At 48.0% G+C, this 13,940-nt stretch overlaps 1 protein-coding gene across 1 annotated transcript in view; it reads right to left on the reverse strand.

Annotated features, from left to right (window-relative positions):
* SH3PXD2B (SH3 and PX domains 2B) overlaps positions 1 to 13,940 on the reverse strand; it is a 119,383-nt gene that overhangs the window by 69,818 nt on the left and 35,625 nt on the right. Inside the window, exon 3 of the mRNA XM_001095586.5 lies at positions 563 to 638. Within this exon, the coding sequence (XP_001095586.3) occupies positions 563 to 638 (76 nt within the window). The remainder of the gene's footprint in view (positions 1 to 562; positions 639 to 13,940) is intronic.

Below are 13,940 nucleotides of genomic sequence, written 5' to 3' on the forward strand. Positions count from 1 at the left end.
AAACCCTGCCTGGATTTTTGGCCCACAGATCTGTAAGGTAATACATGGGTGTTTTAAGCTATTAAATTGGTGGTAATTTGTTATGCAAGGATAGAAAACGAATACCATAGTTATCGAAATAGAAAGCACTCACTAGAAAAACTTTCTGAGCTCGAATTATTCCTCTTTTAGAGATGAGAGAAACTGAGGATCCAGAGGTAAAGAGTCTTCTCAAGGTCATTCATCATCTAGTAAATGGTGTAGCACCTAATGCCAAAACCCAAGCACTTAGTCATTAACCCACTTACGCCTAGTGTTCCATTATTGGAACATTAAGCCTGTGGGAGTTATTTATATATTACTGCTCAAGGTCACTGCCAAGGTCTGATTTTTCACTCATGCAAAAATACAAAAAATTGCAACCTCTGGCATAAATGGGTTAATGTCTACAAATGGCTGAGATTCTGGTCAGTGGGATGGTGTCCCCTGATAAAGGAAGACAAGCTGATAAACTGTCCCAAGAGCTCTGGGAGCTGTACCAGAGCCCCCGGTGTCCCAGTCTGAGAGCACCCATCTCACCTACCTGGCAGAAAGGGGATGATCCGCTGCTTGGGGTCCTTCTGTCCTCCTTCCATGGGAAATTTGTCCAACATCTGCATCTAAGTGGGGGGAGAACACCAAAAACAAAAACCTTTCATAACTTAAGAAACACCATCTAGGACATTTTAAAGGAATATGTGAAATATGTGATGTGATATACAAAACGTTCCCTTCATTCAGCTTTCCAGAAACCCACACTAATGGGAAAGGCAATTTCAAATGGACTAAAAAGCCCATGAAAACGATGTCTATATCCACAAATGCCAGATTTGTGAAGGCTCAGAGTCAGGAGTGACCATTCCCGGCTTTCCCGGGATTCTCCATCCACAGTATCTGAAACGTGAACAATACCCTCAGAGCCACCAGGATTTCATGGACAGCAGGTCATCCTGCTCCTAAGAATTGCTGGGTTGAGGTAAGGAATAAATCACTAGCATCCAATCAATGTGGTTAGGTTCATGCTTATGAGAGCACTATACTTCCCTGACACAGGAGGAGTTCCCCAGGTCAGCTCAACAGACAGCTTTGGGCCTGCCTCTGTGCTAGAGGAACAGGGTACAGTGAGGAAAATATTCATAATCTAGAGAGGGGAGGGGAAGAAAGCTGATCATTAAAAGGTGGTATAAAGAGAGGGAGGTGTAGGCTGCTGTAGGGGTAGAGGAGCAAGAGGGCAGAGTCCCCAAAACAAAAACCTTTCATAGTACCATAAATATATCTCTGAACGCTTCAGGGACTTCATGTGAAATACCAGATTTGGCATACAAAATTACAAGGATCTGCTGCTTACTCCCCATGTGGTCTTAGAAAAGTGACAAAACCTTTTAGGGTCTCATCTTTAAGTCTGCCATAGGGACACCAACTTGCAGCATTATTTTATGGATTGAAGCTGGGCTGCGGAAGTCATTAGCGCTGTCGTCAAATATTTCTGGTTCTCCTTCTGGGTACATGGTAGATTTGTACTTTCCCCAGTCCCTTGAAGTAGGATGTGGCCATTCCATGTGAGCTGGAGACATGTGTCACTTCAGGGTGGAAGACGATGACTGGTGGATGCTTTCGCACTTGCTATTTCCCCCTTTCATGGGGATTGGCCACATTCCAGAGCCTGGCTTCTCTGCTGGCCGTAGTCATGGGATGAGGTCCAAAGATCCCAGTGACCTCTGCTGGACATGTGGCCCGAGTGAGCTATGACAAGATGCTCTTGTTGTATAGTGAGGTTATTTGTGTGAGCAGCATCTTAACCTCCCCTGTTTAGTACTTGGGTAAAGGAATCAAAGCAGATGGGAAGGCAGTCCCAAGCCTCGTGGAGTAATGGTTGGAATGTGGAAAGCCTGCCCACGGGAAAGTCACTCTGGCACTCAAGATCTGTCCCTCTCATGGAATAAAAGAAGCTTTGAAAAGTCCAGGAGAAATAGACACAGCTATTGTGCAGACATATGGGGAGGGAAGGGAGGACCTGAAGTGGGAGAGAAATGAGATACGTATATTGAACACCTACTATCTGCCAGCCACGGGCTAGATTCTTTAGAAACATTCCCTCATTAAAACCTTGGATCATTGCTTTAAGGTGGACATGACTGTCCAGGAAACTGAAGGCCCGTAGCCAACAAAGCGGAGGCGCCAGAGACTGAAGACCACTTGCTTCTTTATCATCAAATCACCCTGCCTCTGAAATGCTATGAAGACAATTAAAAAGGACAGGGCTGCTCTTCCATGCTGGAGCTCCCAGCCCTTTGGTGCTGTTCTACACGATGCCCTGGGCAGGTGAGTCAGCCTTAGCTTGGCTGGGCATCCTGGAAGCTGCTGGGATGCACGGCCTTGCCCCAGAAGTCTTTAAACTTTTAAACTGTGGGGTTTTTTTTTCCCCCTTCTCTCTTTTTTCCCTTGGTCTCTACTACAGGTTTATTAATCTTTATTGTTTCAAAGAACTTGCTTTTAGTTTCAATGATTTTCTTTATTCTTTTTCTGTTCTCAATTTCTTTTCTTTTTTGAGACAGGCTCTTGCTCTGTCACCCAGGCTGGAGTGCAGTGACACAATCATGGCTCACTACAGTCTCAATCTCCCCGGGCTCAGGTGATCCTCCCATCTCAGCCTCCAGAGTAGCTGGGACTATAGGCGTGTGCCACCATGCCCGGCTAATTTTTTTGTATTTTGTACAGATGGCTTTTGCCATGTGGCTCAGGATGTCAATTTCTTATCTTAATTATTGCTTTTCTTTTATGTGCTTTGGGTTATTATTATTATTTTTTTTTGAGATGGAGTTTCACTCTTGTTGCCCAGGCGGGAGTGCAATGGCATGGTCTCAGCTCACTGCAACCTCCGCCTCCCAGGTTCAAGCAATTCTCCTGACTCAGCCTCTCAAGTAGCTGGGATTACAGGCACCTGCCTAACTTTGTTTTTAGTAGAGACAGGGTTTTACTATGTTGGCCAGGCTGGTCTCGAACTCCTAACCTCAAGTGATCTGCCCACCTCGGCCTCTCAAAGTGCTGGGATTACAGACATGAACCACTGCGCCTGGCCTGGGTTTTCACTTTCTAGTTTCTTTTATTTTTTAAATTTCTAAAATTTAATTTTTAATTGACACATAATAATTGTATATATTCATGGGGTACATTAGTAATGTTGTGATTCACATAATATGTAGTGATCAGATCTGCATATTTACATATCCGTCATCTCAAACATGGATCATTTATTTGTGTTAGAAATATTCAATGTTTTCTTTCTAGCTATTTGAAACTATATAATACGCTATTGTTAACTATAGTCATCCCACAGTGCTATAAAACACTAGAACTGGCCAGGCGCAGTGGCTCACACCTGTAATCCCAGCACTTTGAGAGGCCAAGGTGGGTGGATCGCCTGAGGTCAGGAGATCGACACCAGCCTGACTAACATAGTGAAACCCTGTCTCTACCAAAAATACAAAAAATTAGCTGGACGTGGTGGCGGGCACCTGTAATCCCAGCTACTAGGGAGGCTGAGGCAGGAGAATCGCTTGAACCCAGGAGGTGGAGGTTGCAGCAAGCCAAGATCGCGCCATTGCACTATAGCCTAGGCAACAGGAGCAAAACTCCGTCTCAAAACAAAACCAAAACCAAAACCAAAACCAAAACCACCCAAAACACTAGAACTTATTCCTTCTATCTAGCTGTGATTTTGTATCCTTTTACAAATCTCTCCCTATCTCCCCACTTCCCCCTACCCTTCCCAGCCTCTAGTTATCCTCTGTGCTACTTTTTACTTTTATGAGATCAACTTTTTTAGCTTCCACATATAAGTGAGAACTTTATGTTCCTGGCTTATTTCCCTTAACATAACATCCTCCAGTGGCATCTATGTTGCTGCGAATGACAGGATTTCCTTATTTTTGATGGCTGAATAGTATCAATTGTGTATGCATACCACATTTTCTTTTTCTTCTTCTTCTTTTTCTTTTGAGACAGAGTTTCACTCTTGTTGCCCAAGCTGGAGTGCAATGGTGCGGTCTTGGCTCACTGCAACCTCCACCTCCTGGGTTCAAGCGATTCTCCTGCCTCAGCCTCCCCAGTAGCTGAGATTACAGGCATGGGTCAGCACACCTGGCTAAGTTTTGTATTTTTAGTACAGACGGGGTTTCACCACGTTGGTCAGACTAGTCTCAAACTCCTGATCTCAGGTGATTCACCCGCCTCAAGCATCCCAAAGCACTGGGATTACAGGTGTGAGCCACTGCGCCCAGCCCAGATCACAATTTCTTTATCCATTCATCTGCTGATGGGTACTTAGGCTGATTCCACACCTTCGCTGTTGTGACTAGAACTGCAATCAACATGGGGTGTATTATCTCTTAGATATACTGATTTCCTTTCTTTTGGATAAATGCCCAGTGGTGAGATTGCTGGATCATATGGTAGTTCTCTTTGCAGTGTTTTGAGGAACCTCTACATTGTTTCCCACGGTGGCTATACTAGTTTACGTTCCCGCCAGCTGTGTATAAGAGTTCCCTTTTCTCTACATCCTTGCCTGTATTTTAAACATGTGGTTTTATTTGTGGTTTGAGTCACTGCCCCCTGCTCTGTGTTGCCTGGTGAGGTGGAAATGCTTGGTCCACTGTCATTCAAAGACAGGTGAGGCCACAGTAGGGCCTTGTGGGAAAAGGCAGCCTTCCTTTTGTGAATCCAAGAGCTCCTCAATGCCAGCACATAGTAGGTGCTCAATAAAAACGGGCTGAACTTGATGCTGATGAAGAGAGGTTGTGAGTGGGGAGGACAAGGGACTCTGTACTTTCCAGTCAATTTTTCTGAGAACCTAAAACTTCTCTAAAAACTAAAGTTTATTAATTAAAAAAAATTGGCTGAACCAATGAATGCAACTGAGCAAACACCTTGGGAGGCAACGTCAGGAGATGTTTGCTAAGTAACTCTGAGGAATAATATTCACATTACCAATATTAAATAATAATTAGTAATCACAACTAATGTGTTTAACAGTTCACAGCGAACACATCCTCTCATATACGATTTCATGTGACCTTCACAGTAACTCTGTGAAATAAATGTTACATTTCCCTTGTCACTGATGAGGAAACTGGGAGCAGAGAGAAGAGTGAACTTGCCTGAAGTCACACAGCTCAGTGGTGTGTCCAGTCAGTCCACACATCTGTCTAAATTCCATTCTTTTTGTCTAACACCACTCTTTGAGTCAGCTTCAGAGTGTCATATGAACACTAAAGTCAGCCTGAGATGAGGTAAGTTTAATATTCTGTGCACATGTGAACAGCATGCTTTCTTTTCAAAAGCAGAGCCATTCATCAGTCTCAGCTGTGGAGTATTTTGGAGATTTATAGGTTTTTGCCTAACACTATCTACTTTTTTCCTTCTCAATTTTATTTGTTAAGACAATGAAACACCATTAAAAGGATTTTTTTTTTTTTTTAAAGAATGCATTAGTAATCTGTCCACCCTAATACGACTATTTCCAACCTCCGGGTTCCTTTGGAGTCCCTGCCTGAATGTACATGCCAGCCAATGAGTCCCTGCCACTGCTGTGTTTTCAGTCCTCAGAGGGGTCTCTACTGCGTGGTCTTAGGAAGCTGTTCTCTCGCCCTTTGTCCTGACTTGGTTTTACCCAGATCAGCACGGCCCAAGGAGCTGAAAGGCTTCCCTTTGTGTTATTTATTTGTTGGAGGTGGCAGATCAGGGTTTAAATACTGCATAGTCTAACCACAGACAACTGCTGGGGACCCAACAGCCCTGGGGTTCAGTCCTGATGCTTCCTCATGCCAGCTGTGCATCCTTGGCCAGACACTTCATCCCCCAAGCCTGTTTGGCCGTCTGCAGGATGAGGGACGCAGCCTGCTCCACAGCGGGGCTGGGTAAATGAGTGTCGTGTGGAAACTCTGGGGAGCACACCAGATGCTCAGCAAGGAATCCCCGCTCCTTGCACTCTGCCCATATTGAATACGTTATTTTGAAAGTTATTTGGGGATAACTTTTAGTAGTCTGTCAGGCTGTGTGGTTTTCTTTTTTTTTTTAAATCGTGTTAAATATACACAATATAAGATTTACCATTTCAGGCCAGGCACGGTGGCTCACGCCTGTAATCCCAGCACTTTGGGAGGCCGAGGCGGGCGGATCACGAGGTCAGGAGATCGAGACCATCCGGTGAAACCCCGTCTCTACTAAAAATGCAAAAAATTAGCCAGGCGAGGCGGTGGGCGCCTGTAGTCCCAGCTACTCGGGAGGCTGAGGCAGGAGAATGGCGTGAACCCGGGAGGCGGAGCTTGCAGTGAGCCGAGATCGCGCCACTGCACTCCAGCCTGGGTGACTAAGCGAGACTCTGTCTCAAAAAAAAAAAAAAAAAAAAAGATTTACCATTTCAACCACATTTGAGTGTACAGTTCAGTGGCATTCAGCACATTCACAATGTCGTGCAAACATCACACCCTCCATCTCCGGAACCTCTTCATCATCCAAAACTGAAACTGTGACTCCCCCCTCTCCCTCCCCCTTGGCCCTGGCAACCACTACTCTGCTTTCTGTCTCTATGAATCTGACTGTTCTAGCTACCTCCAATAAGTGGATCACACAGTATTTGCCCTTTTGGAACTGGTATAGTTCACTTAGCATAAGGTCCTCAAGCTCCAACCACATTGCAGCATGTGGCAGAATTTCCTTCTTTTTTAAGGCTGAATAATATTTGATTGTGAGGCTGTGTTTTAAGGTTGGCAAAAAAACCCCTCAGGACCGCCCAGGTGGCCCCGTGGCTGCAGCACGGCTGTCTGCTGGAACTTTCTGCCATGATGGAGGTGTTCTACATCTTGCTGTCCAACCCAGTGGCCACTAGCCTCCTGGTAGCTACTGAGCACGTGAAATGCTGCTCCTGCAACTGAGGAGCTCAATTTAAACATTTTCTTTAATTGACTTGAATTTACATTTAAATACCCTCATGAGCGGCTGCCATCCCGGACAGTGCAGGGCTGGACTATCACAATATCCTCCTATTTAAACCACACCCAGTTTTATTTTGTTTTCAACACCACTGTGTCAATGTCAACGGCCATCTGTAAGTTCGCTAGTTGCAAAGACTAGGACTCAGGGTAAGAAGCTGGGGAATTAGAGCCCTGCAAGCTCTCCTTGCCGAGCTGGTCTTGGTGTGTCCAGGTTTACCGGCCACCAATTGCGTCTATGCAGAGAACTGTAACACTAGGCATCCAAAGGCCTTGAAGTAGGTTCTCCAGGGGACCAGGCCCAGGCTGTCTGCAGCAGCAGCAGAAGAGGCATGCTCCTCAAAGTCTAACCAATGTCATCCTTGGTAATGAGAAAACCCGCTACCTGCGCTTCCCCCCAGATAACAAAAGAAGTGGTGCTCAGGGCGAGGAGGACTGGAAACTGAAGAGGAAGATGAGTCATTTGGGGAGTAGGAAGGGAGAAGGAGTCACATCAAGTTGCCACATCACAGGCTTCCAAGAAGAAAGAGAGAACACTCCATCAGCAGTTTTCAAGACATCAGCTTGCGGTAGAGGGAATGCGAGACACGTCGTCCAAAGAACACGCCATGGAAGCTGGCCACTGCACGTGGTTTGCGTTAGCAGCAGCCATAGAGGCCGGACTTGGGAGGGGTTTACCCCCTCAATATCACAAAAGCCGCAAGTCCCAGAGGAGCCAGAGCAGGAAGTGGAGAAAGGCCTGGGGCCATCATGTGCAGCTGAAGGCTGGCAGAAAGCCACAGGGTCCTCGGGCAGGGCTTTCAGGTCCCCGAACACAACGATGTCCCTGGGCCTAGTCTATCATCTGCGGTTTGTTGTCTTTGAGGATTCTGTCCCCTCCACGAGCTGGTCTAAATATCAGTATGTCTGGTGTCCTGATGGACATGTTGCACGGAGGCTGCCACCACCTCCGGTCTGTCCACTTCTCTCCATACTTACTGCTCCCCCCTAAGTCCAGGCCTGTATTTTCTCAGTTCAACCCCCTTACTAGTGTTTGCCCTCTCTTCTGCCCCACTACCTCCTCACTGGTACACCGTAGGCACCTGTTAGATATTTGTGCAAAGAACAAATGAGTAAATGAATGAATGAATGAATGAATGAAAAAACAGATGAGAAAAAGTGGTTAACTGGTTTGGTCAGTCACTCTCTGGGAAAGGAAAAATTACATACCAGGTGGCAGCAACAGGGCCTGGACCTGAGTTTAGCTGCAACTGCCCAAGATAATCATGCCTCTTTCTATTTTAGAAATAAAGAATTGCTAACTGTGTGGAAAAAGGCAACTACGGTATTTTCCCAGCGACACACCTTCCATATGGTAATAGCTTTTAGTGGGAAGGGAAAACTATTCCATTTAAGTACGCACAACACGTTGGAGGCATACTCCAATTTCAAAGATAATGTCTGGGAAAAAAGTGTGTGTGAGGATGGAGTAAAGGCAGCATTTGGATAAATATGGTTGGTAGAGTCTTGCGCCAGATGTTGGCTGGGATCTCGCTGGGAAGGCTTCCTGGCCAGGCCTAGGCAGTGAAAACTCTTCAGTTCTGCCACCCCCTAGACCTGTCCTCGGAAAAGCTGGAAGAAAGCCCTCCCTTCCCTTTGGCCTCTGCAGTGGAGCATGGGGGCTTCTGGGCAGACAATCCTAAAAAGTACACTTGGGGCTGCCAAACTCCCAAGAGGGTCGAGGTGGGGAAGGACCAGGATCTTAGAAGAAGACAAGTCAATCCCAGCACTTTGGGAGGCTGAGGCGGGTGGATTGCTTCAGGTCAGGAGTTCAATACTGGCCTGACCAACATGGCAAAACCCCATCTCTACTAAAAATACAAAAATGAGCCAGGCGTGGTAGCGTGTGCCTGTAACCTCAGCTACTTGGGAGGCTGAGGCGGGGGAATCGTTTGAACCCGGGAGGCGGAGGTTGCAGGCAGTCGAGATCGCGCCACTGCACTCCAGAGTGACACTCCATCTTAAAAAAAAAAAAGAAGAAGAAGAGGGGATAGGTCAGTCCTAGCTCAATGGAAATTGGAAACAAGTGGTGTTTGCTGCATGACTTGGGACAGTCTCTGGACAGACAAAGGCATAGACGGAGACGCAGCCTCCATCTGTGATTTGATGCGTCTAAGAACTGCTCAAACCGCAAGCCCCTGAGCCTAACAGCCACCTTGCGGCACAGCGTGCAGAGCAGGCGAGGAGCCAGAAAAGCTTCTCTGGATCCCTGCAACATGAACTTCCCTGTAGGGAGTGCTCCTTCTTACAGATGAGGCTGGCACTTCTCTCGAGGGCTCCTTCGTGGGCAGAGTGACTCAGCTTGCTCTGTGCCCCCCTGCCAATGTTGGAATTCTGGAAGATGCCCAGCTAAGACTCCTGCTCCGTTGCACCTCTGCACCTTTGCACATGAGGCGTCCTCTGCATGCAATGCCCTCCCCAACTCGGTGGAGGGGCCACTCCTTATTCATTGTCAAGACCCTGCTCAGATGTCACCTCCTCCAGGAAGTGAGCCCTGCCTGAGCTCCCTGGCTAGGAGGGAGGTCCCTGTCTGAACACCTGGGTTTATCTCTATCTGAAATAACATGTGCCTATTCCCACTACACTGGCGGCTTATGGAAAGCACAGATCCATCTGGGTCCCTTGTGGCAGCTCGAGGTCTAGGTCAGCAAATGTTTAACTGCACCTTCCGTGAGGGAAGCCCTGGCTCCAGTGATGCCCGTGACCCTTGGCCTGGGGGACACAATGAACCAGTGGGGAAACTCAGAAGGCAAAGGTTGCACAGTGCAGTGTAGAGTGCACCCCTCACCGGTCCCGAGACCTTTTTGCAAAGGGCTCACGCTTTGGTCAGAACTGCCCTCATGGGATAGACTCAGACTGTATCTTTGAGGGAGGAGCCAAATGGGCCTTAAAAAGGGGCAGCTGTGGGCAGGACTCTATGTGGGTAAGTCTGTCTTTGAATAGGCAGATTGAAAGGCAATCCCGGAGCCCAAGGAGGCAGGGAGGTTAGGAGTGCAGGTTTCAGATCCAGCCACACCTGGGCTTGAATCCCAGCCATGCTGCTTTTTGGGCATGTGACTCTGCCTTTCTGAGCTTCAGTTTCCCCATCTGTGAAATGGATACAATACTGACCTCATGCCTGTGAGGACTGAATGAGATCGCATATAACATGGGCATCTGGCACATTCCAGTTAGTGACTGCCGATATTGTTACTATGTGGCTCAATCCAGCCACATTTCCACTAGGCATTGCCCTCAGCTCTCTGGGCACTCTGGTCATCCCCAGTGCTCTGCCTGGATGCCAACTTCCACTGCCACACTCTGATGGACTCTCCAGGGCAGCCCAAGCTAGGGCAGAAAGGGAGAATCAGAGAGGCTGGGTAACCATCCCAAGGTCGCACAGCTGGTAAGACAGAGGGAAGGACCTGACACCAGGTATTCTTATTTCAAGCCGGGGGCTCTATCCCATCTCCTGCACCCTCAGGTGAATGATACGCGTGGTCAGATGTCAAGCAATAGCATCAGGCATGACTATCAGGCCTTTCTAAGGTAAGCAAGTCAGGAAACCAAGCTGCAAGGTGAATCTTCATAAAGGGGAACTTCCGGCCGGGTACGGTGGCTCAGGCCTGTAATCCCAGCACTTTGGGAGGCCGAGGTGGGTGGGTGACTTGACTCCAGGGGTTTGAGACCAGTTGGGGTAATAAAGCAAGACTCCGTCTCTACAAAAATTTAAAAAATTCGTCAGACGTGGTGGCACACACCTGTAGTCTCAGCTCCTCGGGAGGCTGAGGTGGGAGGATCACTTGAACCCAGAAGTTTGAGGTTGCAGGTGAGCTGTGATGGCGCCACTGCACTCCAGCCTAAGTGACAAAGTGAGACCCTGTCTCTACTTTTTTTTTTTTGATACGGAGTTTCGCTCTTGTTGCCTAGGCTGAAGTGCAATGGCATGATCTCCGCTCACTGTAACCTCTGCCTCCCGGGTCCAAACGATTCTCCTGCCTCAGCCTCCTGAATAGCTGGGATTACAGGCACCCACCACCACACCTAGCTAATTTTTGTATTTTTAATAGAGATGGGGTTTCACCATGTTAGCCAGGCTGGTATTGAACTCCTGACCTTATGATCCACCAGCCTCAGCCTTCCAAAGTGCTGGGATTACAGGCGTGAGCCACTGCGCCCGGCCTCTACTTTTTTTTTTTTTAAAAAGGACTTTTTCACAGAGACTGTGAGTCTCTTTTTTTTTTTTTTTTTGAGACAGGGTCTCGCTCTGTTGCCTAGGCTACAGTGCAGTGGCACAATCTCAGCTCACTGCAGCCTCGACCTGCTAGGCTCAAGGTATCCTCCCACCTCAGCCTCCCGAGTAGCTTGGGCTACAGGTGTGCACCATCATACCTGGCTAATTTCTAAATTTTTTGTAGAGATGGGATCTTGTTTTGTTGGCCAGGCTGGTCTTGAATTTCTGGGCTTAAGTGCTCTGTCTGCCTCAGCCTCCCGAAGTGGTGGGATTATAGGTGTGAGCCATCACACTCGGTGACTGTGAGTCTCTTCCCACAAGGGAACCTGGGTCATGCTCCAACTCCTGAGTGGCCTCTCTGCAGACTGTTTTCTCTGCCTGAATGTCCTGCCCCCGTTGGAGGGGGCATGTTGTTTTCTATCACCGACAGTCTATTTCCATGATGTCCTCCAGGGAATCTACCACCACTCTGTTAGTCTCCATGCATTGGCAGGACACTGATTCTACTTTCAGTCTCCAGGCTGGTCCTGGTCTGGTCATGTGACCCAAGATGAGCCAATGAGACTTTTGCTTTAACTGTTGGCGTGTTCTCTCTTTCCCTGAAGTCACTGTGCTGATCTGTGGGATGCAGCCTGGAGCTGTGGCTGCCACCAGCTGGACACCACCTGGCCTGGACACAAAGCCAAGAAGTGAAGAAAGCCAAGTCCTCATTGATGGTGTGGCGCCTAGATCCAGCCACACCTGAAGCCAATTTCCCTAGACTTCTCGGTTATATTCAGCTAATCAATGCTCTGTTTGAATAATCCACGGGGCTTCTGTCATTTGTACCTAAAAGAGTTCTGATGAAAACAAGATCTCATGGCCAGCGAGTGGCAGAATGTGGATCAATGCCCAGCCCTGTCTAATCCCAAAGCCCAGGATCTTCACCACTCTATTAACTGGCATCAGCTCCTCCTCTAATCTTTATGCCAATTCCTAGCAGCACCCATGCCCATCAATAATCCTAACAGCTGACATTTGCTTGGTGCTTGAAAACTTAGAAACTGCTCTGGCACTCACTATCCCTTTTACACTGAGATATACTTCACATACCATAGAAGTCACCCTTTTAAAGTGTACAATGCAGTAGCTTTCAGTATATTCATAAGGTTATGCCTCCATGACCACTAAATCATTCTAGAACATCTTCATCACCGCTAAAAGGTACCCAGTACCCATTAGCAGTATCTCCCCGTTTTCCCCTAGCCTCTGGCAGTCACGAACCTGCTTTCTGTCCATGAATTTGCCTCTTTTGGACACAGATGATAAGTTTTAACTCACGAGAACCTTGTGAAGCAGCCACTACAGAGAGGAGCCCCAGAAAGCAGATAAGCTAAAAGTGTAGATACTGGCGTCGCCTGCCCAGCTTCCAATCTGAGCTCTGAGGCTCACTAGCTGTGTGACTTTGGGCAAACAACTTAACCTCTCTGACCCTGGGTTTCTTCATTTGCGTAATTGGATAAGCTTGTCTGGAGGACTGAACGAGTCACTATGTCTAGATGTTTAGCAGGATAGGGCCCACATTCAGTGCTCCAGAAATGCCAGCTGTTCCTATTGTTTTCACCCCATGTCACCAATGAGGGCTCTCAGGCACAGAGGGGTTAAGGGGTGTGCCCAAGGCCACACAGCTGGAGCGTGGCTGGGCCCCAGGTCTCCTGACTGAGTTCTCTGCTTTTTCCATTACGCCACACTGGCCTTGCTGCTCCTCCACCAAGGCTCGGCTCTCCCCACACTGTTTGGGCCAAGTTACTTGTGAAAAAACCAAGGCTGCTTGCCAGACAGGAGGGAGGGGAGGGTGGAATCATGAAATCATCTAACTCCAGGGTGTTGCAGGCCCGCAAGGGCTGGTGTGATCCTGCCCTAACCTCTTTCAGCTTTCCCTGCTGGGGTGTGTGTGGGGGAGGAGGAGGCCGGTTCCACGATGCTTCCAGGATAAGCAGGACCCTCTGGAATTCCATGACTTTCCCACTCCAGCCACCCATCTGGGACTCTGAGCCTGGATGAAGTCCTGCCTTAGACAACTTTGTTACAGGAGGGAATACTGACGCGACAACCCCCCCGTTATTACCGATTATGCTGAGCATGGAGGAAAACCTGACTTTTAAGTTCTGGTAGAAATAAGAAAGTTGAGTTGAAACAGGAGAGTGGAAGGAGCATTGGCTTTGGGCCAGGAAGACCCGTGATCAAACCCTGGCTCAAGCATTCCCAAAGGATATCAGCTTGGGCAAGTCACACCTGTGCAGAGGGACCGCTGCCAGCTAACGCGCTTAGTGAGCCAGGTGTGTCCTGCTTACCTGGCATAATAAATGCACGAGGAAGGCACTTTCAATCCTACTATGCAGATGAGGAGACTGAGGCTCAGAAACATATAGTGGTGACCCCAAGCTAAGCTCTGAACAGGCAGAGCTGAGATTTGCATCCAGGTCTGCCTGACTGAAAGCCAAGGTCTTAAGCCATAGGCTACGCTGGAATAGGGAACTCAGAGAACCCCGTCCACCTTGCACAGGGCCTGGCCGCGTGCCTCGACATGTCAGCAATGAACAACATTTGCATAAGCACTTCCAGGGCCCCCTTGCCACTCCGCTTCTCATCAAATCTCTTCCAGATGACTCCATGTCCCCACCTCCCCGGCAACAGCTGAC

Source organism: Macaca mulatta, chromosome 6 (assembly GCF_049350105.2).
Source record: "Macaca mulatta isolate MMU2019108-1 chromosome 6, T2T-MMU8v2.0, whole genome shotgun sequence".
NCBI lineage: Eukaryota > Metazoa > Chordata > Mammalia > Primates > Cercopithecidae > Macaca > Macaca mulatta.